This window comes from Phoxinus phoxinus, assembly GCF_949152265.1.
Source record: "Phoxinus phoxinus genome assembly, chromosome: 6".
In the NCBI taxonomy this organism is placed as follows: Eukaryota; Metazoa; Chordata; class Actinopteri; order Cypriniformes; family Leuciscidae; genus Phoxinus; species Phoxinus phoxinus.
This window is the reverse complement of record NC_136881.1, coordinates 8933390-8961030: the sequence shown is the minus strand read 5'-3', so window position 1 is coordinate 8961030 and position 27641 is coordinate 8933390. Positions and strand designations below refer to the sequence as shown.

The 27641-nt window shown below is 39.1% G+C and overlaps 1 protein-coding gene across 3 annotated transcripts; it reads right to left on the bottom strand.

Moving 5' to 3' along the window:
- On the bottom strand, positions 1 to 27266 carry LOC307000379 (kinesin-like protein KIF19). 3 transcript variants are annotated; one of them, XM_079615934.1, is made up of 15 exons: positions 27081 to 27266; positions 25601 to 25681; positions 20725 to 20835; positions 20416 to 20503; positions 20162 to 20298; positions 19925 to 20050; positions 18665 to 18757; positions 18452 to 18553; positions 18005 to 18157; positions 17467 to 17589; positions 16120 to 16276; positions 15809 to 15971; positions 14544 to 14718; positions 10879 to 10916; positions 1 to 118 (listed from the first exon to the last, which is right to left on the bottom strand). In XM_079615934.1, the coding sequence occupies exons 1-14, from the start codon at positions 27120 to 27122 to the stop codon at positions 10881 to 10883; spliced, it is 1587 nt and encodes a 528-aa protein (XP_079472060.1). In that variant the 5' UTR covers positions 27123 to 27266; the 3' UTR covers positions 1 to 118; positions 10879 to 10880. The 3 variants fall into 3 exon arrangements, with proteins under 3 accessions (XP_079472060.1, XP_079472061.1, XP_079472062.1); XM_079615935.1 differs by lacking the exon at positions 1 to 118 and adding an exon at positions 6842 to 6859; XM_079615936.1 differs by lacking the exons at positions 1 to 118; positions 10879 to 10916; positions 25601 to 25681 and having other exon boundaries at positions 13755 to 14718.
- Between the last annotated feature and the right edge of the window lie 375 nt (positions 27267 to 27641).

Sequence of the window (27641 nt, the reverse complement as noted above, 5' to 3'; positions counted from 1 at the left end):
GGAGGGAGGAGCCAATGTGGGGGGATGGGTTCAGCAGCTGGAGGCGGAGCCAGGGGATCCTTGAGCTGAGGAGGAGCTGGAGACTAGAAGGCTGTTTGATATGTCCCGTCCTGTCTTCCTATTTCAGTGGGGAATTACATTAACACATTGAATAATGCTGCACATTTCAAAGCACTTCAGTGGGCCTTTTATAGTAAAATTCCACTAGGAACATGAAGGAGAATCACAGGGAAGAAGCTCAGGTAATAACAAAACATACACATACACATAAAAAATAAAATAAAAATACCTTTGGGAACTTTATTTTTAAAGAGTGTTGCATAGATCCAAGAAGAATTTAAGCGCAGAAACCACTGTACTCAACAGAAAACAGAAATGTTGCACTGTAAACCTTTTTAACAACAAATGAACTTAGGCTTTCATAAACCATTATATAAAGACTAGCAGTACTCACCCATTTTTTTGAAGAAAGAGATAGGTAATCGAGGGATTGCAGTTCATAGCTACACTTGCTTTTGTATAAATTTGTTAATGTTTCGATGTTACCTTTTCGATTTTGCATCATTTATGGTCATTATTAAAAGAAATAGTCAATTTAGTAACCCAGAAATCACTGTATTTTCTGTATACAGCTGCAGTGTCAGTGTTACAGACACCACTTATATAAAAGACGATATCCTTGAAATGGAAAAGTTTGTGTCCGTTTTGCCCTTATACTCTTAACTGATTTCCAAATGCTGCCCTCAGCCCATGCGGTGCTCCTTCAAGCCCACACTTGGCCTCATGGGCTGTTGCACTGTGCAGACTTCACAAAATGGTGCATCAAGGGCGAATCATAGCAGTAAAAGGGGCTTTTATGAGCACTTACTGAATCATAAAATGACAAATGAGACCCTACGGTTTTGTGGACTAGAGCTCAAGAGTAAAGGCCATATGACCTCAAGTTCTTCATATTAAGTGTATAAATTGGGAAAGACCATTGTTTTAACTTTCTCAAACTGTCCTTTTCATAGAGCTGATCAGAAAATAGTTTGTATACTTTTTAGGGCTTTCATTTTAACATGCCAAATTAATGCATTTAATTATAAAGAATGGCTTAATACTCTACTGACAGTTTGACACTTGATAGCAATATAGCTTTCTGTGAACTGATCATCTTCAATTATATGGAAATAAAACAAACATTATGAATGCATTGACTTCTAAACCTACTTTATTACAATGTCTAACATTGCCAAAGTCTACAAGTCTGCCAAAATAACATAATGCACTTCTTTTGATGTTATTCCCAGCCAATATTGTTTACACACGATGAATTGATTTAATTGATTCATTAGTTCAGTTAAAGTTTTGAAACGACCGATAGTTTTAAATTGGTTTACTTTAAAATTTTATTTGATTAATCAGACCCCTTTTCATTATAAAACCAGGTTTCTGTTGTCCAACCTCGGTATGAGCACTTTTTAAATGAGCACTTTTCACACTTCAGCCCCATGATCGAGTCAAGCCATACTCTGATATTTCACGGGTTTGTGATAAATGAGTGGACGGCAACGTGCTTCTCAGACAGTCTGTCGAGAGGGTAGAACGAAGACCCCTGGAGAGACTTGCGAAATACTAATGAGCAGGGAGACTTTCAAAATACAAAAGCAGAGGCAGACAGACTTGAGCTGCAGGGGCGAGTGGGAAAGACAGGGAAGAACAGGGCGGAGGAGAGGCTGCTGGAGAGCTTTCTTAAAAAACCCCATTCATCATACAGGCAGCAGGCTTCAGTTCAGTAAACAGAAAGGCGAGCATGTTTGCATGAGGCCGTATGTGTATTATGTGTTTGCATGCGCACGCGCGTGACACGGAGAGTGATGAATGGGATGATTTGCATGGAAATGTTTTGCCACGGATCCTCAGCTCAGTATGCAGCCGGTGCTGTTCATTGCTCACCTGTTGTTGTTTTTGTTGTGACTGGCCTGTGCCCTGTGATTAAATGTATGTTGGCTATTTTCAGCAAACACTTACTAATGTGTATATTATGGCAAACCTTATGATATATAAATGTTCATTATTTTTTATAATGTGAAAACAAAGTAGTTTTGCTTTGCTATGTTTGATATTACAGCAGAATAAATGCATTTCTAAACAGTTTTCTTGAGGTTTCTGCTTTAACATGATTTGGATTTGACTATCTACAAGCCATTGTAGCATTGTTCCTAGGATTCTAGTAATGAATTCAATTCAAATTGAAATAGTCTTGAATGCACTTTCGATTAAAGTAAAATTACATGACTGTATAAAGTATCTAAAAGTCTATAACAAGAAGCCCCAGATTGTGTTCTCTAAGGAGTTTTATGTGTGTGTGTCAGTGTGTGTTTTTTGTTTGTTTTTGTTTTTGCTAAAAAAAAATTCTGCAAACCAACAACCATGCCATGTTCAAAGTTACATAAATAACTTTTTTGTTCCCTATTCTGATACTCAATTTTGGACTTAGCAGATCGTCTTGACCATTGCTGCATCCCAATTCGCCTACTTAGGTCTATACTATACCCTAAAAGTACTGTTTTTGTAAAGAAAACTTGTCCAATGTTCAATGGGTTGTGGGCAATATTAAACTGGAAAAAGTAGACCATCCAGGTATCTTTAGAATACTAATTTTAACATACTACGATTTGGGACACACTAATTTGAATACTAGGCTATTTAGGATGGATAGTGAATTGGGATGCAACACATGTCTACGTGCCTAAATGCATTGAGTTGCTGCCATGTGATTGGCTGATAAGATATTTGCGTTAACGAGAAGTTGAACAGGTGTACCTAATAAAGTGGCGATATATCCTTTCACAATACTTTCTTCTCTCCAGTTCAGTTGATGGCAGTAATACACCAAAAGCCTATGCAACTTAAGAAGAAGACAACAGGCTCTTGATATCAGTATAAGTGAACTAAATGCCTTTTGGATATTAGTGTATTGAGAAGTTTTTAGTATTTTAAGGAAGTCTTTCAAATTTCTAAAATACTAGAAAAAGTTGTGTCTGCTCAATTGTGCTCTTTCCTGCTAAAATAAAATGTATGAAAATGATCAATTAGGGTTCAGGCACCATCATAGCACAGAAACTGCGCTTGTTAAAATGACAAATGACTTACTTCTAGCTTCTGACCAAGGCTGTCATCTCTGTACTAGTTTTACTTGATCTTAGTGCTGCATTCGACATTATAGATCATAAAATACACTTTGATCAACTACAAAATTACACTGGCATTCAGGGACAGGCATTAAGGTGGTTCAGATTGTACCTATCAGACAGTTATCATTTTGTCCATTTAAATGGAAGATAACTAAATGGTGTGCTGCAAGAATCTGTGTTAGGCCCTCTGTTATTTTCAATATATATGCTGCCACTTGGTAATATTATAAGAAAACATGGAATTACTTTTCACTGATATGCCGATACTCCAGATGAAATCTCTAAATTATCCTATTTGACAGAATATGTTAAAAATACAAAATATTGGATGACCTGTCATTTTCTTCTATCAAATTCAGATAAGACTGAGGTATGACTTGTTGGACCAAAAAAAAAAACCTGTACACAGAATCTTTTAGAATGCAATTTGCTTTTAGAAGGATGTACTGTTCGTCCTCTACAGTAAAATACCTGGGTGTTATATTAGACAGCAACATGTTTTTTTGAAAATTATATTTTATATGTTACAAAAACAGCCTTCTTCAACCTCAGAAACATTGCTAAGCTGCAGAACATGCTATCTGTTTCTGATGCAGAAAAGCTTGTATATGCATTCATGACCTTTAAAATGGATTACTGTAATACATTATTAGCTGGTTGTCCTTCATCCTCAATAAACAAGCTACAATTAGTCCACATTGTAGCTGCTAGATTTCAATACCAGGTCAAGAAAATATCATCATATAATACCTATTTTCTCATCTCTACACTGGTTAAGTTCCGTATCGATTACAAAGTTTTGCAACTGACATAAGGCCCTAAATGGTTTAGCTCCTGACTCCTGTGCCTCGCCCTACAATCCATCACGCTCTTTAGATCACAAAACTCTGGGTTTTTGGTAGTACCTAGTTTTCTCATTTGGCTTCTAAACTCTGGAATAGCCTTCCTAATGTAAAAGGTATAGAAATTGTTCTGTTAAATCTATGTATTGTTAAATAGAATTCACATAAAAGTGTTAATTTACATGATGTATAGCTACCTGATCAAAGTGTTTGATCTTTAATTGTTGTGATGTCATTCCCTTTAGCAAAAGTCGAAAGAATACTCTTCCATTCAATCTTATTTAATCTTTATTGTAGTTATGGCTTTCATGTCTAAATTTTCATCCCAAGTTTTGTGTATAATGTAATTTCTCTTACCCGTGAGATTATTTTACCCTTTTTGAGTTATATTGTTGTCGTCTGCTAAATATGTGGAAATGAGAGCACATGGTACACATCATAGTGCACATCATATTTTATAGAAAACAAGGGTGATTCACAAAGAGGTGCTTAAATTTGTGTTTTATATCAGGTATGTTTTCTATGTTTTTCTGTTTTTCTTATACTGTGATTTTTCTTTACTCTCTTTCCCTTTTTGCATTGTAACTGAATGGGAGATAGAACATTTAGGGCAATTCACTCAAAGAGGGGCTGCTTATTCGTTCTTTTGTATCTGGAATGATACAACGAAACTGCCGCCTGCTGTCCTGTGTCTAAGTCCACAAATCTACACAATGCAGAATAAAGTGTTTCATAATATGTCTGTGGCACTGCTAGATATCTGGGAACAACTGCTTCTGCTGGTTGACAGTTTTTCCATTTGTGTTGTGGTCTTTTGCTTTTTTTTTTACATTTCATTGTTATGCACATATGGCCACCATATGTAGGCTACAGTGGTAGCTACTGTTGATGAAATAATTTATTTGTCAGTTTATGATTATAAGCATCATGTGTGATGTGTCTGAGACCGACATTCCAGAAATCAAGCTGTTAATACTTTTGTCTCAAATGAAATGGCAAGCAACTGGTGAAATAAAGATACTCTTAAAACATACTATTTTTACTTTTGTTGCATTCCACGGGAATCGAAATTGGCAGTTATATTTAAGCTACAATTGTGCATTTAAAAAGCGTGTATTCTCAGATGCTTGTATTGTCTTAGGCTTTTTGTTTAGGAATAAAAGCTTTGTTGAATTCTTTTCATGGTCTTGTTTGCTATTTTCTCCTGTGATTCACATCTAAATAGGCCTTTGTGCATCTACTGAAAAGGTGTCTCTGAAAACATGCTTGAATTTCCACACGTTCCTTTATATTCTCACTGATTGACTGATAAGGTTAGAAAGAACCGCATCCTAAAGGGCCCTTGAGCCAAGTCTTATTACTCACTGACAGTTCTATTACAGATGCTTTTTCTTCAGTGATGGAGGTATTTCGTGTTTGAAAAGTGTTGCTTCAGTGGCCATTGTGTGATGACATTACCTTTTCAGCATTACCTCTACTTTTGTGTGTGAACAACATGGTCATGTCTTCCCCACACCAGATAAAAACATGATTCCAAATGAAATGGCGGATCTGAGTCTCAAGGGACAAAAGTAGTTATATTCCTGGGACAAATCTCATTCCTGCCACTCCGCTAATAACCTCCTCAGTCACCTTTCAGGATGACATGATAGAAATGTGTGTGTGAGGGTCTGGAAAATGATTTCTTCAGTTGAATGGACAGGATCTGCTTGAGTCATTGCTGGCTGAAGGTGTGTGTTATGTCACTGTCACCTCACCGCACAACAGTGTCCTCCAAACACCTCATCATCCCAAAGATGGATGCTGTCCACTATGACTCCCTGTAACTGTCGCCCGCGGGGTGAGTGTGTAATTGTGTGTGTGAGTGTGTGTTTATGTAGACTTCAGCACTATTGAGAATTGAATTGAGAATGCCTTTACCATCTAATTAAACCCCAGAATTTGAATTGGAGTAGCAAATAGGATGCAGAATTGCAATTTGAATTTAAGAAAGAAAATTGAGTGAAATTCCAAAAAGTTAATATAGTTGCTGAAGCTATATTAATATTATTTTTACATTATATATAAAATTGATGTCGGGTATTACCTAAATGATATACTCCCCGTAAAAAAAATTTTTTTTTATTTTAATAGGCAAATGCTTGAGCGTTTTTAAGAGTCTACCAAAAATATATGCTCCTCTTGATGAAAGTAACATCACAACATTTATTTCCATCAAGAGGTGCATAATTTTTTTAGCATGATCTTGTTTTGACAATGCAAAAGTCAAGCACTCTGTAAAGTCTATTCAATGAATGTGTGCACATTTTTCTTCATGCTCCCTCCCAACCATTCTTTCACAATTTGAGCCTGATGAATCTTGACATTGTCATCCTGGAATATGGCCATGATACGTATTCCTATATGGTTGTGATCTTCTGGTCTGACGTGAGCCAGAAAAAGATCTACAGATGATAGTGGGTATGGTTTCGATGCCCGAAATGAAAAGCTACACACTCCATTAATTAGGCTTAGAAGAACTGATGTCAAACATTTAACATGGTAGAAACATTATAATAATGATCCAGTCATAGACTCTTAAGCATTTGCCTATTTAAATCTAAACAGCAACTTTTCTTTGGCCAATCGATCGATCGATTAGTCGGTCTGTCAGTCTATGTTACATTACGTCACGTTTTCTTATAGCCAGCATGTTGTATGCAGGATAAATGGAAAGGAGTAAAGACCTGAGAGACGTTGACGGGGGTCAAACTCTTGTGGGCAGACTAGGTCGAAGCATCTCTGAAACGGCCAGGCTTGTGGGTTGCTCCTGGTCAGCAGTGTGAACTGACAGAAGGTCTATGGCACAAGACAAGTCACTCAAAATTATAATGATGGTAATGGGAGGAATGTGACAACACACATTGCATTGCACCCTTGCTGTGCATGGGGCTGTGTAGCTGCAGACCAGTCTGATTGACCATGATGACTCGTCCACCGTCAAAAGGGCCTACAATGGCCATGTGAGCATTAGAAATCGACCTTGGAGCAGTGAAAGAAAGCCGCGATGATTGCCCTTTTCTTTTACATGACAAGGATGGCTGTACATGAGCAATGTTCGCCTGGAGAAGTGATGGCCTCAGAATGCACTGTGGGAAGACGAAAGCTAGTTGAGAGAGTGTGAATGTCTGGCCAATGTTATGCTGGGGAAGCCTGGGTCTGGGCATTCATGCTGATGTCAATTTGACATGAAACCTACCTAAAGGTTTTTGTAGACCACGTACAACCCTTCATGGCAACGGTGTTCCCTGGTGGATGTGCCCTCTTTAAGCAGAATAATGAACACATTAATCAGGAATGAGGAACATGAAGAGTTCAAGATGTTGCCTTGGCCTCCAAATTCCCCAGATCTCAATCCTATCGAGCATCTGTGCTGGACCAACAATTCTGATCCATGGCGGCTTCACCTCACAACTTGCAAGAAGAATACGCTGCTAAGGTCATGGTGCCAAATAGCACAGGATACCTTCAGGGGTCTTGTAGAGTTCTTGCCTTGGCAGGACGGCACCGTTTTGGAAGCACGCAGATGCCCAGAAGCATATTTGGCAGGTCATAATGAGGTCATGTATATCACGACTCAGAAGGAATTCAGAAAACCTTTTTCAATATTCAACTAGCCTACACTTTTAGCAATACCAGGCAAGGCACAGAATAAAACACAAGTACAAGGAGCAAACAGAGGGAACTAATCAAGACCAGCTGAACAGAATGATTCATTAATGGGTAACCTAGGCGACAAACTAGCAAATCAGATCACGCAATGAAAGGGAGACATAAGAATATATATATATATATAGACCCCCCCCCCCCCTCCCTCTTTCTCTCTCTCTCTCTCTCTCTCTATATATATATATATATATATATATATATTGATCTTATTTGCATTTTTTGTTGAACTGTCCCTTGTTTTTCAGGCAAACTGATTGAGTTTACGATTTCCGCAAATACTTCTCAGTTTGGTATGCAGTATGCATCAGATGCTCAGTAAGCGGACTAAGGGCGGTCCATGGGCGTACCGTCTGAGGCTGAGATTATTGTTAACTCCACTGCTTCATCCCTTTAACTTCATTGCAGCAAGATATATTCAACCTTGAAAGGACATATTCTGAATGCTCAAAGTAAGACAATGCGTTTTGAATTTCAATACTTTTGAAAGACAGAGCATTTCTCAACTTTCAGGATTGATTTGGTTAGACAGTAAAAGATCTCGCCATATTACTTTTTATTAAGGTGGAAGCGCAGAACAGAAGGGAAGTCATTGAGCTCTTCTTAAATGGAACTACTAAAAGCTTGACAGGGGCTTCTTGTCATTGCGGGACGGGACATACATCTCGTCAAGGTCTTTCATAAGAAGTATGTCGTAATGTTCTGTTCGTCCTTCTTTCACCTTCCCCTTCACACATACCAACCCATGTAAACACACACACACACACATATACAAGCACACACATTTAGACCTACATTGTAATTCATTTCTATCATATTCATCATTAGTATCATTAGTAGTTTGTTTATTTTACAATATCTCAAGTGAACATAAAGAGTGTATTCCATTATTGCCCTGTGTAACTAAACGTGAAAAACTGCCAATTTATTAATACTTTTTTTTTTTTTTTATCAAAATGACTCAAAACATGTGTTTGGAAACATTATTTTAATTGATTATCCTTTTTCATTTAAATTGTCAGTTTAAATATTAATTTAGTGTCATAGTTAGTTTTTGTTAATCATTTGAATTAGATTTTATTTTTATATAGTATTTTATGTATTATGTATTTATAGTATTCATGCACAATAATGAATGTTTCATTATAGTTTTAATAAATAGTTTTTTTTTGTCATTTTTATTCATTAGTTGGGGATTTAGCTACTTATTTAAGTATTTCAAGTTAACCTAAACAAAAAAGAAATTGTGCCTTGGCAACTAAAGCTGCAGTAAAATAAGTTAATAAAAACAAATTTATTTAGTTTTTGTTTATTTTGTTTTGAGTAACAATAAAATAAAACGTTTTGGTTATAGTTCATGCTAATAATATATCTAGTGCCCACCTGTGAAGATGACTAAGAAAAGTCTGAAAATGAAGACTTCACAAAGTGTTACAAGTTGCTTTCTCTGGTCCTTTCCTTCCTAAAGCCATGTGTAAATTGAATACCTCCAAGTTTCATCTCAGACATTCATCAGCAATCCCTCAGATCTGTGTAACATAAAATAGCTGAAGAAAAACCTTTTCTTTTGATTAGAAGAGCACGAGAAGTTAAAAAAGCCCATTTTAATTGGAGAACCCCTCTTCTTCAGCATAATATGACTTCTAAAATGAGGTGTGTGTGTGTGTGTGTGTGTGTGTGTGTGTGTGTGTGTGTGTGCGTGCGTGCGTGCGTGCGTGCGTGCGTGCGTGCGTGCGTGCGTGTGTGTGTGTGTGTGTGTGTGTCATTTCTTTCATCTTTTACATCACAGTCCTAAACATCATTTGTCATTGACTTTTGTTTTGTTCATATTGCACCTGAGGGATGAGTGGAACAGATATACTAGGAGAATCCATGGAGGGAGGGAGTCAGGGGGACCTTTGACATTTTGCTAATTCAACAGCACAGAGGGGAAGTGTTTCAACATCATAGTCACTGCCTAGAGCAGAGTTAGCGAATAAGATCGGCAGCACGGGAGGGATGTAAAGTGGGATATAAGGAGAGAGAGGGACATTGTGTTTGTGTGTCTGTGAGAGAGAGAGAGAGAGAAAGATTGTAGCGTGCAAGACAGATAGAGTGTGGAAAGATTGTGTGGGATTCTTCACAGTGCGGATGGAAAAAAAAAAACCAACAAAAAACAAATGGATTAAGGTCAGAGACGTCTGGATCTGAACTCAACCTGTCACACATTGATTATTATTAACAATAATAATAGTAATCTCTAATCCCTCAGCATGAATTACACTATTATACACAGCTCATTGTTTTACCCATGCAGGAATTATAGCAGAGGGGATTATTTCATACTATTGTCATGACCGTGAAAACAGTTTTAAGCAATGCAATTCATTAAGCTGAAACTTCATTAGCCACGTGTCTCAGAGCAGAAAAAAAGTGCAGTCTAGAAGTCTGTCATTTTCTGTGCTGTCAACAGAGTACAGCTATGTCAACAGAGATTCTAGAGATTAACATACAAAAAGTTTTTAATATACATCAGTTTGGGATGGAATTTATTTCATGTCTTTGAAAGAAGTCTCTTAAGCACACCATGCATTTAGTTGTTCATAAATGCAGGTCAAACTGTAATATTGTGAAAAATTATAATAATTAAAAATAGCTATTTTTTATTGAATATATTTAACCAAAGTTCAAAAGAAAAGCATTTGTTTGAAATATAAATCTTTTGTAATGTATATTACTGCCAAATGGTGTGTCTTTGTTATTTGAAAGTATGAATTTCTCTTCTCATATATAAAAAATCATATATAAAAGTATTATTTGATAACTATTTTCCAACTAATTGCCAACACTAGGTTGAATAAAGTGCATTATGGCTTTAACTACAACAGCATACTTATTGCACTACAGTGCCCTCACAATCACAAAGGATCTATTTTAAGAATTCAGAAGTCAGAATTCACTTCACTTAAACGGCTGTAATCTGCAAGACGTAACCCTAGTGTGACAACTGAATGTCTAAATGCAGTAATTTCAGTCTTAATTTTGAACAAAATGTCTATATTGTATAGTTTAAAGCCAAACAAACACCTTGTGTTAAATGTGCATTGACACATTTTTAAATATGACTTATAGGGATAGTTTACCCCCCAAATTTTGTTGTTGTTGTTACTCACCCTCAAAGTTTTTCCAGACCTGTATGAGTTTCTTTCTTCTGTTGAACACAGAAGAAAATATTTTAAAGAATGTTTGTATCAGTTGATGGCACTTCCATAGAAAATAAATAGCCTAATTCGGAAGTCAATGGGTGCCGTGTCAACTGTTAGTCAGAAAGCACTTTATTTGAAGTAACTGTAATAGAAATTTTCTCCACCATACAATATCTTTTTTAATTAATTGCATGACATTTAGGAACACAAGTCATCCAGTTTTTATAAATATGAAATTGTAATATCGATAGTTTATGTGCTATAAGTGTCTCATTACAGCCACCAAGCGAACTGAGTAGCCTAACGTTAACATAACTTTCAACACATATTCAAATGTATTTTAGTATGATTGTTTTGACCATAGCCCCTTTCACACAGAGATTCCAGAAAATACACGGATAATGTGTCCCGGGATCATTTGATTTTGGTTCATTCACACTGCCAGTGATTTTCCTGGATCTGTGAGTGCGTTCACACACATCCCGGTAAGATCCCGTACGTGATGTCAGGATGAGACGTGTACCGTACGCGTTGAAAACATGTACACTAAGGGACCGTTCGTTATTTATGGAATGGGCCACCGGAGGAAAATAGGGGAGGGTCATGCCTTTTTATTCTTTGTTGAGGGGAGGGTCATCCAACTTTTTTTAGTCTAGGGGGAGGGTCACCCAACTTTTGTATTCATGAAAACAACAAACTTTCAAAGTGGCTTGTTTTGTGCATATTTTTCCATGTAGCTCTCTCAGTCTCGGTCCCCCCATAGCTAGCAGATGGGTCTGACCCAACAAAAATCAGACGCGAAAGATCAAGTCCAGTTTGGCGCTGTTTGACAGTGCGCGCGCGCTCAGAAAAAGTGCATCATGTCAGAACAGAACGCCAATGAAATGTTTACCACGAGCAAATAATAAACTTTTGTGATTGCGAATCACAAGCAGTGTCCTGTGAGTGTGTCCTACGTCGATGTAGCCTACGTCGAGTTTGAGACTGAGGCGCCAGAACTGCAGCTGATAGAATGTGCGCTGTAGTGTGTGTGATAGCGATACTACCACATTTCTTCAAAAGCAGATCGTGGAGATATTAAATCATCCACGATCAAAAATTGTGATATCGCATAAGGACAAGTATAAAACAACTGTTAGGCTATCATGTCTGAAAACAAACACAAATAACGCGTGCTACATTAGGGCTGTTTACACCTGGCCACTTCATGCGTTTTCTCAGATCGGATAGCTATCTGATTTATCAAAACGATTCCATTTACACCTGGTGTGGTCGCATAAATGCGTTTTTGCAAAATGGATTTAAATCCTATCTTCAATTCTTCAAATAGTTTGCACGTTGGCTCATCTGCAGTGTTGCGTGTTGCAGTAGCGTCGTCATGTCTGGCTATAACATGACATAAAGCCTATAACACGCTCTCACGTTTATTTTTATTTTATTGCATTTTTTGGGAGGAGTACAATTTACATATGTGGTTTCAACAACCAGATGCATTTACACTTGTTCAGTTTTGTCTGGAATGTGGCCCAGACCTCCCCTGAAGTGGTTTGAGCGATCGGATTCAAATCCGTCTCGAATGCGTTTCGGAGGGCATTTATACCTGGTCTTTTCTAGGGCTGGGTACCGAGTCTCGATAGTTTTTAGGTATCGACCGAATTGCCTCGATACTATCGAGTATCGAAAAATGGCATGTTGTTCGGTTCCAGATTTCGATACCGCGCACATACTCATATGAGACGCGCGCGCACGCACAAACTCGACGCGCATACTTGTATGAGACGCGAGGACACACACACAAACTCTCCTCGCACATATTCATATGAGACGCGAGCACACACACACAAACTCTCCGCGCACATATTCATATGAGACGCGAGCACACACACACAAACTCTCCGCGCACATATTCATATGAGACGCGAGACACACACATAATAGGCTACCTTAAAGATGTGGAAAAGTCGATCAAAAGTGTGGTATATTTCTCCTGACTCGATGCCAACAGCGTGCGATGCAGTATTTGCGGTAAAATAATTGCTGCAAAGACCGATAAATACGATGAAGACCTTGACAGTGCACGGAGTAAACATAAGAGCAGAAAGTTGCTCCGTCTTCGACTGGTAAATGAAGAGATACCTTGTTGATCTGACAGTGTTTATATTGCAATAAATAATAACCTACTGAATGTACACTGCCGTTCAAAAATGTGTTGGTTTACTTGGCTAGTCAGAATTTTTTTTCAGTAAGGATGCATTAAAGTTATCAAAGGTGACATTAAAACATGTGTAATGTTACCAAATATTTCGTTTTTAAATAAATGCTTTTCTTTTTAATTTTTTATTCATCAAAAAATCATGAAAAAATGTAGGCCTATCATAGTTTCCAAAATACTTTTGGATACTTACTAATTAAATAATGTCAAATATAGTAAATGTATTGTTGCCATATACTAAATATTTGACTAGTCGCACGTTAATTTCTGCTTAAATACTGCATGGGATATTATATAGCCCATTCTGCGCTCAAGCGCATGTATAATCTTGCCGCAAAAACAGGCTAATGATAATAAATATGTATTTAAAAATAACGATGCATTTTAATTGTTTATTAATAAACTTTTTTTTTCTAAATCAGTGTCTCCATACATCTCCGCTGTAAAGTGCGCCTTTAAGAGAAATGCATCTTTCATACGGATTACATCAGATGATATTTGCTTTCGATTTGATTTTTTTCGTTTTTAAAAGTGGACATATCAAGCTTTATATAGATATTTTTTTCATATATTTGAGGCTAGTAGCCTATGCTATATAGCCTACGATATGTTTCTGCTTTTTTTTTTTTTTGACGCGCTACAGTTCACGGAGACCATGAAAGACCCTGATTGTTTTATTTTATTTTACGAAAGCAAAACGTTTTCTTGTTATTGTGAGTTTACACAAATAAAAGTATTGCGACTGATGCATTAGGCTATTCTTTTCTGTATGGCCATAAATAGAGTATTTTAAGTTGTTTCCACTGTTGATCGCATCGGCGCCTCCATGTCATGCAGTGCGCGCTACACACTCCGCACACACACTTGGTTATGCGCCTAAGAACAGCGAACAATTATCTAGGTTAACGTTAGAGTGAGCGGCGATGCCAGTCGGATAATCCTCATGTTTAACAAATCAAATCATGCAGTTTCTACCGCGAGTCAGCGCTGCGCCAGTTTGAAAAAGGCGGGTGTGCAGGAGTCTTTTAATGAACGTTTGGTGTAGAGGCAGAGATATCTGAACATCTTTGCCAAGCGCAAACCAGTACAGAAGTAATAATCAATAAATGATCGGGGAGGGTCATGCCTTTTTTCACAATCATTTTGGAGGGTCATAGAAAAATGTATTGCTGGCGAAGGGAGGGTCAAGTCTTTTTTGACTATTGATCTCAAAACTCCTCCGGTGGCCCCATAAATAAATAACGAACAGTCCCTTAGGGAAATTAATTTTGGCAAACAAAATGCCTCCTAATTATGCTTAGGTCATAACACAGCATGTATAAACATTAAAAAGGATTACATTGCTATCACTGCTTTACATGTCAGATGTCCATATGCTTTTATGACTCATTCAAAATGATTATTAATTAAACTTGCTTACTTTCTGCTCCATTGTTTTTCTCTGTTCAGCCAGTAGGGGGCCGATCTCCTCTCGAGCTGCTGTAACATACTGTGGCTCCTCTGGCCCACTCTCTTGCTCTTCCACATTACCTCTGTCTCTTTTCTCTTCAGTTACCTCTCTCACTCGCCGGGCACGTGCTCGATCACGCTCCCAACTACCAGATGAAAAGAGAAAGAGGGTAGATGTGAGTTGAAAATAATAAGAATAAGATGCAATACTACATAATGTAATCAGGAATATTTTTGACTACTTAAAATAAAAAAAGAAACATTTAACTATCAAAACATTTATCAAACGTCCTGGGAATTTTCAAGTGGATTTTGGTATAATGTGTGATGGTGTAGATTTTTAACTATGTGTGAGATGGCAATGATGTAAGGTCGTAATGACATGTTTGGAGGATAAGCCCAAAATGTCAAATTTACCATTGCAACACTCTTAAAAATATGGGGAAGTAATTAAAGAGATACAATAACATTTTAAAGTGATTCAACTTTGAATTATTGTTAAACTGTAATTCAACTTTACAATTAAACTTCAAATTAATATTAAACCCTAATCAATGTTGTTTTAGTATCTTTGAGATACCAATATAGTTTTAATTCATATTTTTAATATATTTATGTATTTTTATATTTATCAAAAATATATGTTTTTGTAATTGTGTGTTTGTCATTATTATTATATATATTTTTTTATGTCTGTACAGTTTCTATTTATTTATATTTCAGTTATTTTAGTACATCAAGTTAAACTTAACGAAAAGGAGAAGTTGTTTATATTTTATTTCAGTTAAAGTCGGCATGAAACGGAAGTTGCAATCATCCTTTTTTCCCTAGGTGACTTATAAATTACTTTTCGAACAAGAAAAAATGTAGGGTGGGACTTGATGAACAGGAATTAATTGGGTTGTAGTGGTTTACTATTGCTGTGATGTCATGTGAGTGACAGGTTGTAAACACGTCATCAGAGAAGAGAAGAGATGTTGCTGCAAGAGGGAGGCGAAGCTATTTTGATTAAAGATTATGAAGAGATATGAATTTAAAAAAAGAAGATGTGCACAGATAAATAATTTACAATAAAAACGGCAATATTCCATAAAAAAATAAGAATCGTCAATTTTGATTTCAAGGTGACTACCGTTTAATAATTGTTTTAGTTTTTGGTAACTATAATAACCCTGCCCCTAATTGAAAACATACTGATCAGTGTAACACTGTTTATATGTGGAAGTCTGTGTTTACTCTGAGATGGTGAGCAGATGTCTGGATGTGTCTATGTGGAGTTCCATGTTGCAGTTCTCCAGCTCCATCAAGCTGCGTCTGATCTCCATCTGCTCCCTGAAGGCAGACAAGAGCTGCTCCTGCAGTAAAGCCATCTCACCATGACTGTACTCTTGCACTTCAGCTAAGAATTCAGAGAAATCAGTTGGCAATCATAAAAATGACCCTTTTACAGCTATTTCAAGAAAGAATGTCCTTATTGATGAAACTAACATGGCAAGATCTCATATTACAGCTACTGTACCCAAATACAAACACAAAATTGAACACACCTTTAATGTCACAGATGCCTGCTTTCTCTCCTTTTTGTTGCTCTTGACTCTGTTGGTCAATCTTTGCACGAAGTCGGTCAATTTCACTCCGCAGATCAGAAATAATACTGGTGTATTGGGCAAGGTGATATGAAACATTCATCAAATTACGCTTCACCTAGAAGAGTTTAAACAATTGGGCAATCAGACACTGAACATTAAGAGATCATTAACATCCATAATATTTATGGAGGTAGGTGTTTGTGTGAACTGGCCAACGCTTTTACTAATCCAAACACACTCAAAAGAAAAACGTAAATCCATTAAAGGGGAAACACACCGCAGGCAACTAACATTCTTAAAGGGGTGATGAACTGAGAAATCACGCATTACATGAAACTCATTATAATATGAAAAAATGTTATCCAATCATAGCAGTGGGCGTTTACTTCCAAGTCTTCAATGCGGCACGCCAATAAAAACTGAGCGTTTCAGGAGCTAGGCTCAAAACCAGGGAAGAAAATAGCATAATAGTTATTCATTTTAATGTTTTTGAATGTCATTCAAAACGTCATAAGTAGACCTCAGACAACAATATAATTTTTTTTAATATATATTAAATGCAGACTTGGTAAGAGACATTATTCAAAAACATTTTTAAAAATCTCTGCGACCCAGAATGGAAGTGTACTGTAAATTTCTTAATCAAACTTAACCTAAACTTAACTCTTTCCCTGCCATTGACGGAAATTTCCGTCATTTGTGTGACAACGCAAAGAAACAGAAACAAGCGATATAATATGTAAGCAGATGCATTTGTAAAATAACTCAATCATCAACAATAAACAGCATATAAATCAAAACTACTTAATGTTACTGAAAGAAATGTCGACCCAGGGCGAGGTATAGGACTGTGCATGCTTTGAAGGTGTTTATGGACTCGATCCACTCCATGTTTTATGATCTAATCAACATCTATGTTTTGATCATAGTTCTGAATCCGATCAAGACGTAGTGTTTGACAAAAAAAGCGATTTTCTCTGCTTTTTACTTATATTCAAGTGTTCATAAAAAAAGAATGCGAGAAGCTAGAATAAAGTGGAGCAGAGAGTCTGTTCTTTCTTTTGATATATTGCATGTTCAGATATTTAAAAATATTACAATAATTCATACAATAAAATATTCTGGGGGCCATGAAACTTTTGTGAAAATGATCAAAAATGCTGGCGGGGAAAGAGTTAATACATTTTAATACTTAATTCTCTTTGTGTAATATTTATTCAATGGTTATTTTTAAATATTAACATCAACAGTTTTAAGTTGTGATTGATGCAGACTTTCTAAACAAATACTATTAAGTGTGTTTACCTTGTTTCGTATATTTTTGGCTTTGTCGGCATAAACCAGTGTATTTCTTGACTCCTCAAAGTTGGAGCTGGCAGGACTAATATGGGTAATCATGACTGTGCGACTGTTTCCTCCCAAAGCATCCTGAAATCCACATCACAATTTGCAACTGTGACAACTGTGCAAACCAAGACTTTCAATGATTAAGGCATTTGTGAACATTGTGGGCTACAGTATTCCATGCAGTGTGCGGATTTTCAATGCAGAAATAGAGAAATCGTATGATATATTATTTATATTTCTGTCTTGACAACTCTCTGAGGGTTTGTTGAGTTAGGACATATCAGTCTACGTCATCTAGAGTTTCATGACATAACTTTGTATATATATATATATATATATATATATATATAATTATTATATTTATATATGTATATGTATATACATATATAATGCTATATAAAATATACTATAGCCTGTTTTTTACAGTAGGCATTACAAAGTCTATTTGAATGAGGAGATTAATTACACCTGTTGTAGCCTGGCTGGTTTTGCTCACCTTAAGAAGTCGAGTGAGTTTGCTGTCTCTGTAGTTGACAAACTGAGCACCTTTCCCACCCTTCTCACTCAAGGCATTGATGCAGTTGGCCAGTGCTAACAGGGAACGATTTATATGTGCTCCTTCTTTCATTCTCTTTCCTCTGTTTTGAGTCTGAGAGGAGAGAATATGTGACAAATGACTGTCTGTTTCATAGACAAAGAAATTGTCTAAGAATGTTTGAATTTAAGGATGTTTGTGATGTTTTGGCTGCCTTATGAAATGTGACATGCTCAAATTCTTTAATCAGTCTCACATTATTTGCATATGAAAAATGAGGGATAGAATAACTGAAATATTTATTTTGCTGAAAGATGAGAGAGGGCACTGGACTATAAAATCTGGCATCCATGAGGAATTTAAAAGCTTGCGTTTCCACTTCAGCAGATCTACACCCACAGCATGTACCTGTGATGCTCGCTCAGTTCCTGCCAAGTCTACCATGAATAGCTTTCCCACCCTGACCTCCTCGTTGATATCCTTTACGCGACTCTTTTGCTTGACTGCCACCTGTGGAGTAGACAAAGCAGGAGCCGCACACTCAAACTACAGTGCCAATTTGAGGTCATGCACATGGTTATTGTGTGTGTGTGTGTGTGTGTGTCTCTGTTTTAGGCTTGCCTGAAGTATAGCATGAGAGCGAGATGAAGTCTTATTAGCAGCTGTCGACTCCTGGGTCCTCAGTTTATTCCCTTTGGTCAAAAGAGCCATTATCTAAAATCACAAGCAAACACCAGGTTCAGAAGGACATCATCCTTTACTGGAGACACTATAAGGAGTAGACAGGTCAATCATGGGAAATTAATAATAATAATTCATTACATTTATATAGCACTTTTCTCTGCCCCTTAAAGCGCTTTACATGGAAGGGGGGGATCTCCTTAACCACCACCAATGTGCAGCATCCACTTGGACACCCACCACACACCAGCTTATTGGTGGAGAGAAGACAGAGTGATGAAGCCAAAATCAGTATATATGGGGATGATGGCCATGATGATGGATATAGGGCAATGGGCAAATCTTTTTTCCTACTCTTTTTTTCTAAGGACATCCTGGGATTTTTAATGACCACAGAGAGTCATGACCTTGGTTTAACACCTCATTGGGGCCTTAGGACCCACACAGATCACAGGGTGAGCGCCTCACTAACACCTTTTCCAGTAGCAACCTAGTTTTCCCAGGAGGTCTCCCATCCAGGTACTGACCAGGCTCAAGCCTGCTTAGCTTCAGTGGGAAACCAGTCTTGGGCTACAGGGAGACATGGCTGCTGGCACTTTCAGGATGACACTTACAATAAAATGCTCACTTTATCTAAACCAACATAACTTCTAATAACTAGACTTACACTCATTTTCAAACGTTTTGGGTTGGAAAGATTTTTTAATGTTTGTGAAAAGTCTCTTGTGCTCACCAAATTTGCATTCATTTGATTTAAAAAAAAAGAAAAAAAAAAGTTAAAATTGTCTTTTTGTGAACTATTATTACAATTTAAAATACAATTCTGTGATTGTAAAGCTGCATTTTCAGTATCATTACTTCTTCAGTGTCACATGATCCTTCAGAAATCATTCTAATAGGCTATTTGGTTCTCAGGAAACATTTATTATTATTATTATTATAATGCTTAATATTTTTTTTGTGGAAACTGTGGAAACCTTTCCCCCAGAATTCTGTCATGAATAAAAGGTTAAAAGAATAACATTTATTTGAAATAGAAATCTTTTTTCATAACATTATAAATGCCTCTACTGTCACTTTGGAACAATTTAATGCAGACTTGCTGAATAAAAGTATTCATTTATGAAAGAAAATTATAATAAAATCTTACAGACTTCAAACTTTTGAATGGTAGTGTATTAAAAAAAAAAAAAAAAGTACCTCTTTAGCATTACATGTAGAGAATTCAGTGATGCCTGCAATTCGTATTTCCCCTTTAGCGTCCTCACGCAGCTCAAGGTATCCAGAAGATGGATTCAGCAGATCTCTGATCATCTCATTATAAATCTGCAAAGAAGTTCATTAATATTTAGTGCATTCAGGACACATTGCATTTGTATAAAGTCCTAAAGGGACAGACCAAAATTGATGTAATATCATCAAATCAATAAGACTGACCTCTATATATGACATATAAACACTGCAATTCAAGTCCTCTGTGCTGTCTTCAATGGCCGTAAAGAGATCATTGAGTGTTCGGATGTAAATGCCAGGCTCAGAATCTAAGCCTAACATAGTGTATGTCTTTCCAGCTCCTATGAAATCAATAGATTGTTAGAGGAAGTTTGCAGGATATAAGAATATATTAGAATGTAAAGTATGTGCTTTTTTAAAATCCAAACACTAAAAAGAAAAATTCACATCTACATTACCTGTGGGTCCATATGCAAAGACGGTGGCATTATAACCAGCAATCACACCATCAATAAGATTTTTTGTTGTTGCCACATAAACATCCTCCTGAAGTAAAGAAAATAGTAACATTGAGGTCTGGAACTGTGATCATGTTGCATATTTCCAAACCTTAAATTACCTAAACACAAAAACTCATTTGAAAACCGATTACTTTTTTTCAAGAACGGCACCTTAAAATCTTACTGAACATGTAGGACGAGGATCAAGTATCCACGACCAACAAAAAGAGTCAATATTTTGTGTGGAAGAGCATCACTACTACACACCTGGGTTGCAGCATAATCAAATGCCACATCAAACATGTATGTTTTTTCACGTGAGCGGTTGGCCCTCAGGACATTGTCAGCATCCTCACAGGGGTCCATCAACACCACCATCTGAAGAAAGTTATTAGACATGAGAATGAACTCTTGGATCAATTCGGCAATGTTTAAACATTTACTCACTGCAAAATAAATGACCTGAAATATGTTGAGACTGATGTCCACATCTCTGTGACATACTGTACACTACCATTCTAAAGCTTGGGAAGATATTTTTTAAATGTTTTTGAAAGAAGTCTCTTATGCTCACTAATTCTGCATAAAGAATTGTGAAATTGTATTACAAATTAAAATAACTGTTTTGCAACAATTTTTGATTTTTCAAGATTTATTATCAATGCTAAAAACAGTTGTGCTGCTTAATATTTTTGTGGAAAGAGGATGCTTTGATTAATACAGTTCAAAAGAACAGCATTTAATTAAACAATTTTTTTGTAGTAATGTAAGAGTTTTTACTGTCACGTTTGATCAATTTAATGCTTCCTTGCAGTATAAAAGTATTATTATTCTTTAAAAAAAATTACTGACCCCAAACTTTTGCATGGTACAGTAGTGTACATGGCAAGAAAATTCTTTCATGTTGAGCTGTTGGAACTGGGTTCTAATTAAATGGATGCTGTGTTTCCGTCTCCCTTCCCTTAAAGGATTAGTTCACTTTTAAAATGAAAATTCTGTCATCATATACTCACCCTTAAGTTGTTTCAAACCTGTATGAATTTATTTCCTCTGCTGAACACAAATGAAGATATTTAGAATGTCAGTAACCAGACAGTTTTTGGTTCCCATTGACTTCCATAGTATATTTTTTTCCTACTATGGAAGTCAATGGGAACCAAAAACTGTTTGGTCCCCAACATTCTTCTAAATATCTTCCTTTGTGTTCAGCAGAGGAAATAAATTCATACAGGTTTGAAACAACTTAAGGGTGAGTATATGATGACAGAATTTTCATTTTAAAAGTGAACTAATCCTTTAACAAAGCCTTTTTCCCACTGTCAGGCAAACCGATCTCATTGCTTAACCGTTCCCGTGCAAATCCAGCCCAGCTGGTATGAATATGGTTTCAATTTACACTTTGAGGCTGATAACAGAGCTCTTTGGAATGTAATACAAATGTGCAGTTGTTGCCAACCGTGTGGAGAATTCCAGGCCGAGAACGGTTGGTGATTGCGCTTTGCCAAACCAATCTCAAGTGGAAATATAACTGGAACCATTCCTTGCCATTCTTAGAAGCGTTCTTCCTAACGGCTAATTTAATTAATAATTAAATACATCTAAACATAAGGTGCACTGTGTCACATTGTTAATGTGTTTTCTGTTGTTTTCATGGACTTTTAGGTTGTTTCTCTCATTCAGTGTTTTTCTTCATCTCTGTCGTCTTTTTCATTAGTTCATTTTCGTCACCTGTTTAGTTAATTAGTCTTTATTAGTCATCATCATCATCACCTGTCGTCACTCGTTGTCATCTGTGTATTTAAGTTCCTGTCTTTCACCCTTCAGTGGTCGGTCAATGTTCGTGTTTGTTTATGTTACGTTGTATGGAGAGTGTTACCCTTGCCTGTACCAGTTTTGTTTAAGTTTTATTATAGTAAAAGTTTGAATTGGAACCTTAGGCCTCTGCCTGTCTTCATCCGCACCATACCCGTGACAGATTGACCGACCAAAAAGCTATGGAGGCATTTCTGTTCAATCAGAATGGGAGTTCCATGGAGGAATTCGTTGAGGTGTACCTCCACCTCCATCTAGATGTGTACTGGAGTGAGAACGAGTTGAAGCAGCGCTTCTGGTGCGGACTGGACGATCCCCGGGACCAGTTACTACTGTTGGGAGACTTAAATCGACCTTTTTGTGACTTTTTAGATAAAGCCCTTTTGGTGTCTGGGTCTTCCCTCGCGGTCTCACCTGTCGCTCCGGAACTTCAAGAGCCTGCTGATCCTGCGCCAGAGCCCGCTGATCCTGAGCCAGAGCCCTCATCGCTGCCCAGCACAGAACCCTCATCGCTGCCCAGCACTGAGCCCTCATCACTGCCCAGCACAGAGCCCTCATCGCTGCCCAGCACAGAGCCCTCATCGCTGCCCAGCACAGAGCCCTCATCGCTGCCCAGCACAGAGCCCTCATCGCTGCCCAGCACAGAGCCCTCATCGCTGCCCAGCACAGAGCCCTCATCGCTGCCCAGCACAGAGCCCTCATCGCTGCCCAGCACAGAGCCCTCATCGCTGCCCAGCACAGAGCCCTCATCGCTGCCCAGCACAGAGCCCTCATCGCTGCCCAGCACAGAGCCCTCATCGCTGCCCAGCACAGAGCCCTCATCGCTGCCCAGCACAGAGCCCTCATCGCTGCCCAGCACAGAGCCCTCATCGCTGCCCAGCACAGAGCCCTCATCGCTGCCCAGCACAGAGCCCTCATCGCTGCCCAGCACAGAGCCCTCATCGCTGCCCAGCACAGAGCCCTCATCGCTGCCCAGCACAGAGCCCTCATCGCTGCCCAGCACAGAGCCCTCATCGCTGCCCAGCACAGAGCCCTCATCGCTGCCCAGCACAGAGCCCTCATCGCTGCCCAGCACAGAGCCCTCATCGCTGCCCAGCACAGAGCCCTCATCGCTGCCCAGCACAGAGCCCTCATCGCTGCCCAGCACAGAGCCCTCATCGCTGCCCAGCACAGAGCCCTCATCGCTGCCCAGCACAGAGCCCTCATCGCTGCCCAGCACAGAGCCCTCATCGCTGCCCAGCACAGAGCCCTCATCGCTGCCCAGCACAGAGCCCTCATCGCTGCCCAGCACAGAGCCCTCATCGCTGCCCAGCACAGAGCCCTCATCGCTGCCCAGCACAGAGCTTCCTGCACCGCTGGTCCCGTCCAGCCCAGAGCTTCCTGCACCGCTGGTCCCGTCCAGCCCAGAGCTTCCTGCACCGCTGGTCCCGTCCAGCCCAGAGCTTCCTGCACCGCTGGTCCCGTCCAGCTCCAAGCTTCCTGCACCGCTGGTCCCGTCCAGTCCAGAGCTTCCTGCACCGCTGGTCCCGTCCAGCCCAGAGCTTCCTGCACCGCTGGTCCCGTCCAGCCCAGAGCTTCCTGCACCGCTGGTCCCGTCCAGCCCAGAGCTTCCTGCACCGCTGGTCCCGTCCAGCCCAGAGCTTCCTGCACCGCTGGTCCCGTCCAGCCCAGAGCTTCCTGCACCGCTGGTCCCGTCCAGCCCAGAGCTTCCTGCACCGCTGGTCCCGTCCAGCCCAGAGCTTCCTGCACCGCTGGTCCCGTCCAGCCCAGAGCTTCCTGCACCGCTGGTCCCGTCCAGCCCAGAGCTTCCTGCACCGCTGGTCCCGTCCAGCCCAGAGCCTTCGCCGCTGGTCCCGTCCAGCCCAGGACCGCCTTCGCCGCGGGTCCAGTCCAGTGCTGACCTCCCCAAGAAAATTTTGGGGGGGGGCAATAAGTCCTCTGAGGGGATTGTGGAGGCCCTGCCGACACGGTCGCCATGGCCGCCCGAAGGGTCCTCACCGCCATGGCCGCCCGAAGGGTCCTCACCGCCATGGCCGCCCGAAGGGTCCTCACCGCCATGGCCGCCCGAAGGGTCCTCACCGCCATGGCCGCCCGAAGGGTCCTCACCGCCATGACCGCCCGAAGGGTCCTCACCGCCATGGCCGCCCGAAGGGTCCTCACCGCCATGGCCGCCCGAAGGGTCCTCACCGCCGTGGCCGCCCGAAGGGTCCTCACCGCCGTGGCCGCCCGAGGGGTCGTCACCGCCGTGGCCGCCCGAGGGGTCGTCTCCGCCGTGGCCACTCGAAGGGTCCTCACCACCATGGACGCCTGAGGGTCCGTCTGCTCCGCCATGGCCACGCCCTCATCCTGCTCCGCCCTGGCCACCTGCACGTCCTGCTCCGCCCTGGAGGCTTCCTGCTCCAGATCGGCCACCTGTTCATCAGCCTCCAGGGCGCCCACCCTCCCACCCCTTTGGATGTTTTACGGCGCGAGGACGCGCCTGGGGGGAGGGGGGGGTTCTGTCACATTGTTAATGTGTTTTCTGTTGTTTTCATGGACTTTTAGGTTGTTTCTCTCATTCAGTGTTTTTCTTCATCTCTGTCGTCTTTTTCATTAGTTCATTTTCGTCACCTGTTTAGTTAATTAGTCTTTATTAGTCATCATCATCATCACCTGTCGTCACTCGTTGTCATCTGTGTATTTAAGTTCCTGTCTTTCACCCTTCAGTGGTCGGTCAATGTTCGTGTTTGTTTATGTTACGTTGTATGGAGAGTGTTACCCTTGCCTGTACCAGTTTTGTTTAAGTTTTATTATAGTAAAAGTTTGAATTGGAACCTTAGGCCTCTGCCTGTCTTCATCCGCACCATACCCGTGACACACTGCTAAAATAATATAATAATAAATAATTATTAAGATTGATGTGGACAAATTATATAAAATTAGATTGAGAATATTGACTTGCCTAATAATCATGCACACAAAGACATGTCTGCTGCATGTTTCTTTGCCTTTAAGAATCCTAAGACATCAAGCATAAGCAAAGAAGACAGTAAACCTTATGTACTGACTGTAAACAGGATTTACTGCAGATGAAAGGGAGGATTAGCTAGGTCTTTAGACCATCATTCATCATGGCAGATTCAGCAACAGACTCCTAATCAAGAGTTGTGAATATTATGCATATGTTTTCAAAATGTATACAAAACATATATGGGGAGACAGTGGCTAGTTGTAACAAGGCTATGTATTAGGTTTACAGTCAAAAGTCACTTGATTAAACCATTTCAGACAGGAATTGGTAATGCCGGACATGTGTCTCAGGTGGTCCTTCGTGTTGTTGTTTTTTGCCTACCTGGTTGTCAATCTTGTGCGCCACTGTGGTTGCACCCTCCTCAATCTCTGCATCGTTCAGAGGCCGGATGCGCAGAGCAACCTTGAATCAGTGCACATAATTTATTTAAAAACGTATCTTTAAATAAATCTGCCTTCATCCTATTAGCTGCAAAAGACGTTAACAATGTATGTTCATATCATTAAAAAAAAAAAGTGAATTAGTTTAAAATTCATATTTGAATCTACATTAACTGTTCTGATCTGATAAGGGCTATAGGAGAATGGGGCTAGTTGTCACATAGGGAAGTGTTCACTGTAGTGTTATACTACCTTGTGTTACTATGGTCTTGACACACTAGTCACTACACTATAAATTGTGACAAGGGTCAACTGTAGGCTATAATAAACATATATTTTTTAACTAAAGGTCGAAATTTGTTCTCAGGGTATGTCAGGTCAGTGCAAGTTGTCACATGTGGTGTATAAATATTATAATTTATCACAACCTCTGATAGCCAAAAAAACAACTCACCAAGGCTGCCTTTAGCCTATTTGATAAAAAAGGTCAAATCAGTAATATTGTGAAAATATTATTACAATTTAAAATAAATTTTTTTATTAAAATATTAATTTAAATGTAATTTATTCCTGTGATGGCCAAGCTGAATTTTCAGCATAATTACTCCAGTCTTCAATATCATATGATTCTTCAGAAATCATGCTGATTTGCAGCTCAAGAAACATTTATTTTTATTATCAATGTTGAAAACAGTTGCGCAGCATAACATTTCTGTAGAAACCTAACGTTAATAGTTTTTTATAGTGTCTGAATGGAAAGTTCAAAAGAACATTTATTTGAAACAGAAATATTTTGTAACATTATAAATGTATTTACTGTCACATTTGATCAATTGAATGTGTCATTGTTGAACAAAAGTATTTATTTATTTAAAAAAAAAAATCTTACTGACCACACTTTTGAAAGTTATAGGATGCCTAACTTAATAATGCCTGTTGCGTCTTACTTGTGGTTTTCATGAATTATTTTGCATTTTATAATTCTTTATAACCAAATTGAGAAAGATGTCCATTTCTGGTTTCCTAAATAAGTTAGGCCAATAACAACTAGCCTCCATTTGACAACTTACTCTTACCTTTTTGTATGATCTTTTTACAATGACTTTTTCTGTAGCGACTTTAAGACTGAAAAACATTCATCAAAACATTCAACTACACTGAGAATATTCACTAAAAATTGATAACTGTAGTCTCCACATAGTGCCATACTAACGAATGTTATTATAAGTGTTATCACAACAAGAGACACATTATGTTCACTTGATGATTCTCTCCAGTCCCGCAGGGAGACACATTATCATGCATCTCTATGAGTAGCCTACATTTTCTACAGTAGGACATTCGTGACAGGTGCAAGTGACAGGTGTTCAACCTTACTGTTGAATGAACTGTGGTGCTTTAATAAAAGATCGACAGCCTACCGTGAGCTGATGGTCCTTCCACTCTCCTGGCAAATCCTTCATCTTTATATTCCCAATTTATTCCAGTCTTGTGATGTAAGTTATCAAAGCCTGTTTGTTTTTTTTAACAGACAATATGAAAATACACCTCAGCTAGTGCTACGCTAGTGATTTACTGCGGGTTAGTTAATCTTCTAATCTCATTCTGAGACAGGACTTGTGCTGCTGGCCCCTGCGGAGGTCCTGGATTCACCAGCGGACGGTTGTTAACGGTGATGGAACCCCTGGGTGTGAAACATCCCAACGCGCTCCTACCATGCTGGGACTATGTCAACCCATCCTCTCCAGTGCAGCTAAAAGAACATTTTCATCAGTCCAAACCAAAGTTATCCTCATATTTACGCCGATATTTAAGAGAAAACGCGTGTGAATGATTTAACAAGAAGGATAAAGGTGTTTGCGCGCCTCTTTAAACCAGTCAAGCCACTCGCAGCGCGTGCTGGCGCAAGAAAACTGTTACTGTTGCTATGGAGACTAGTACACACTCGTTTGGTTACTTTGGCAAGTTTTTGTGGCAAAATG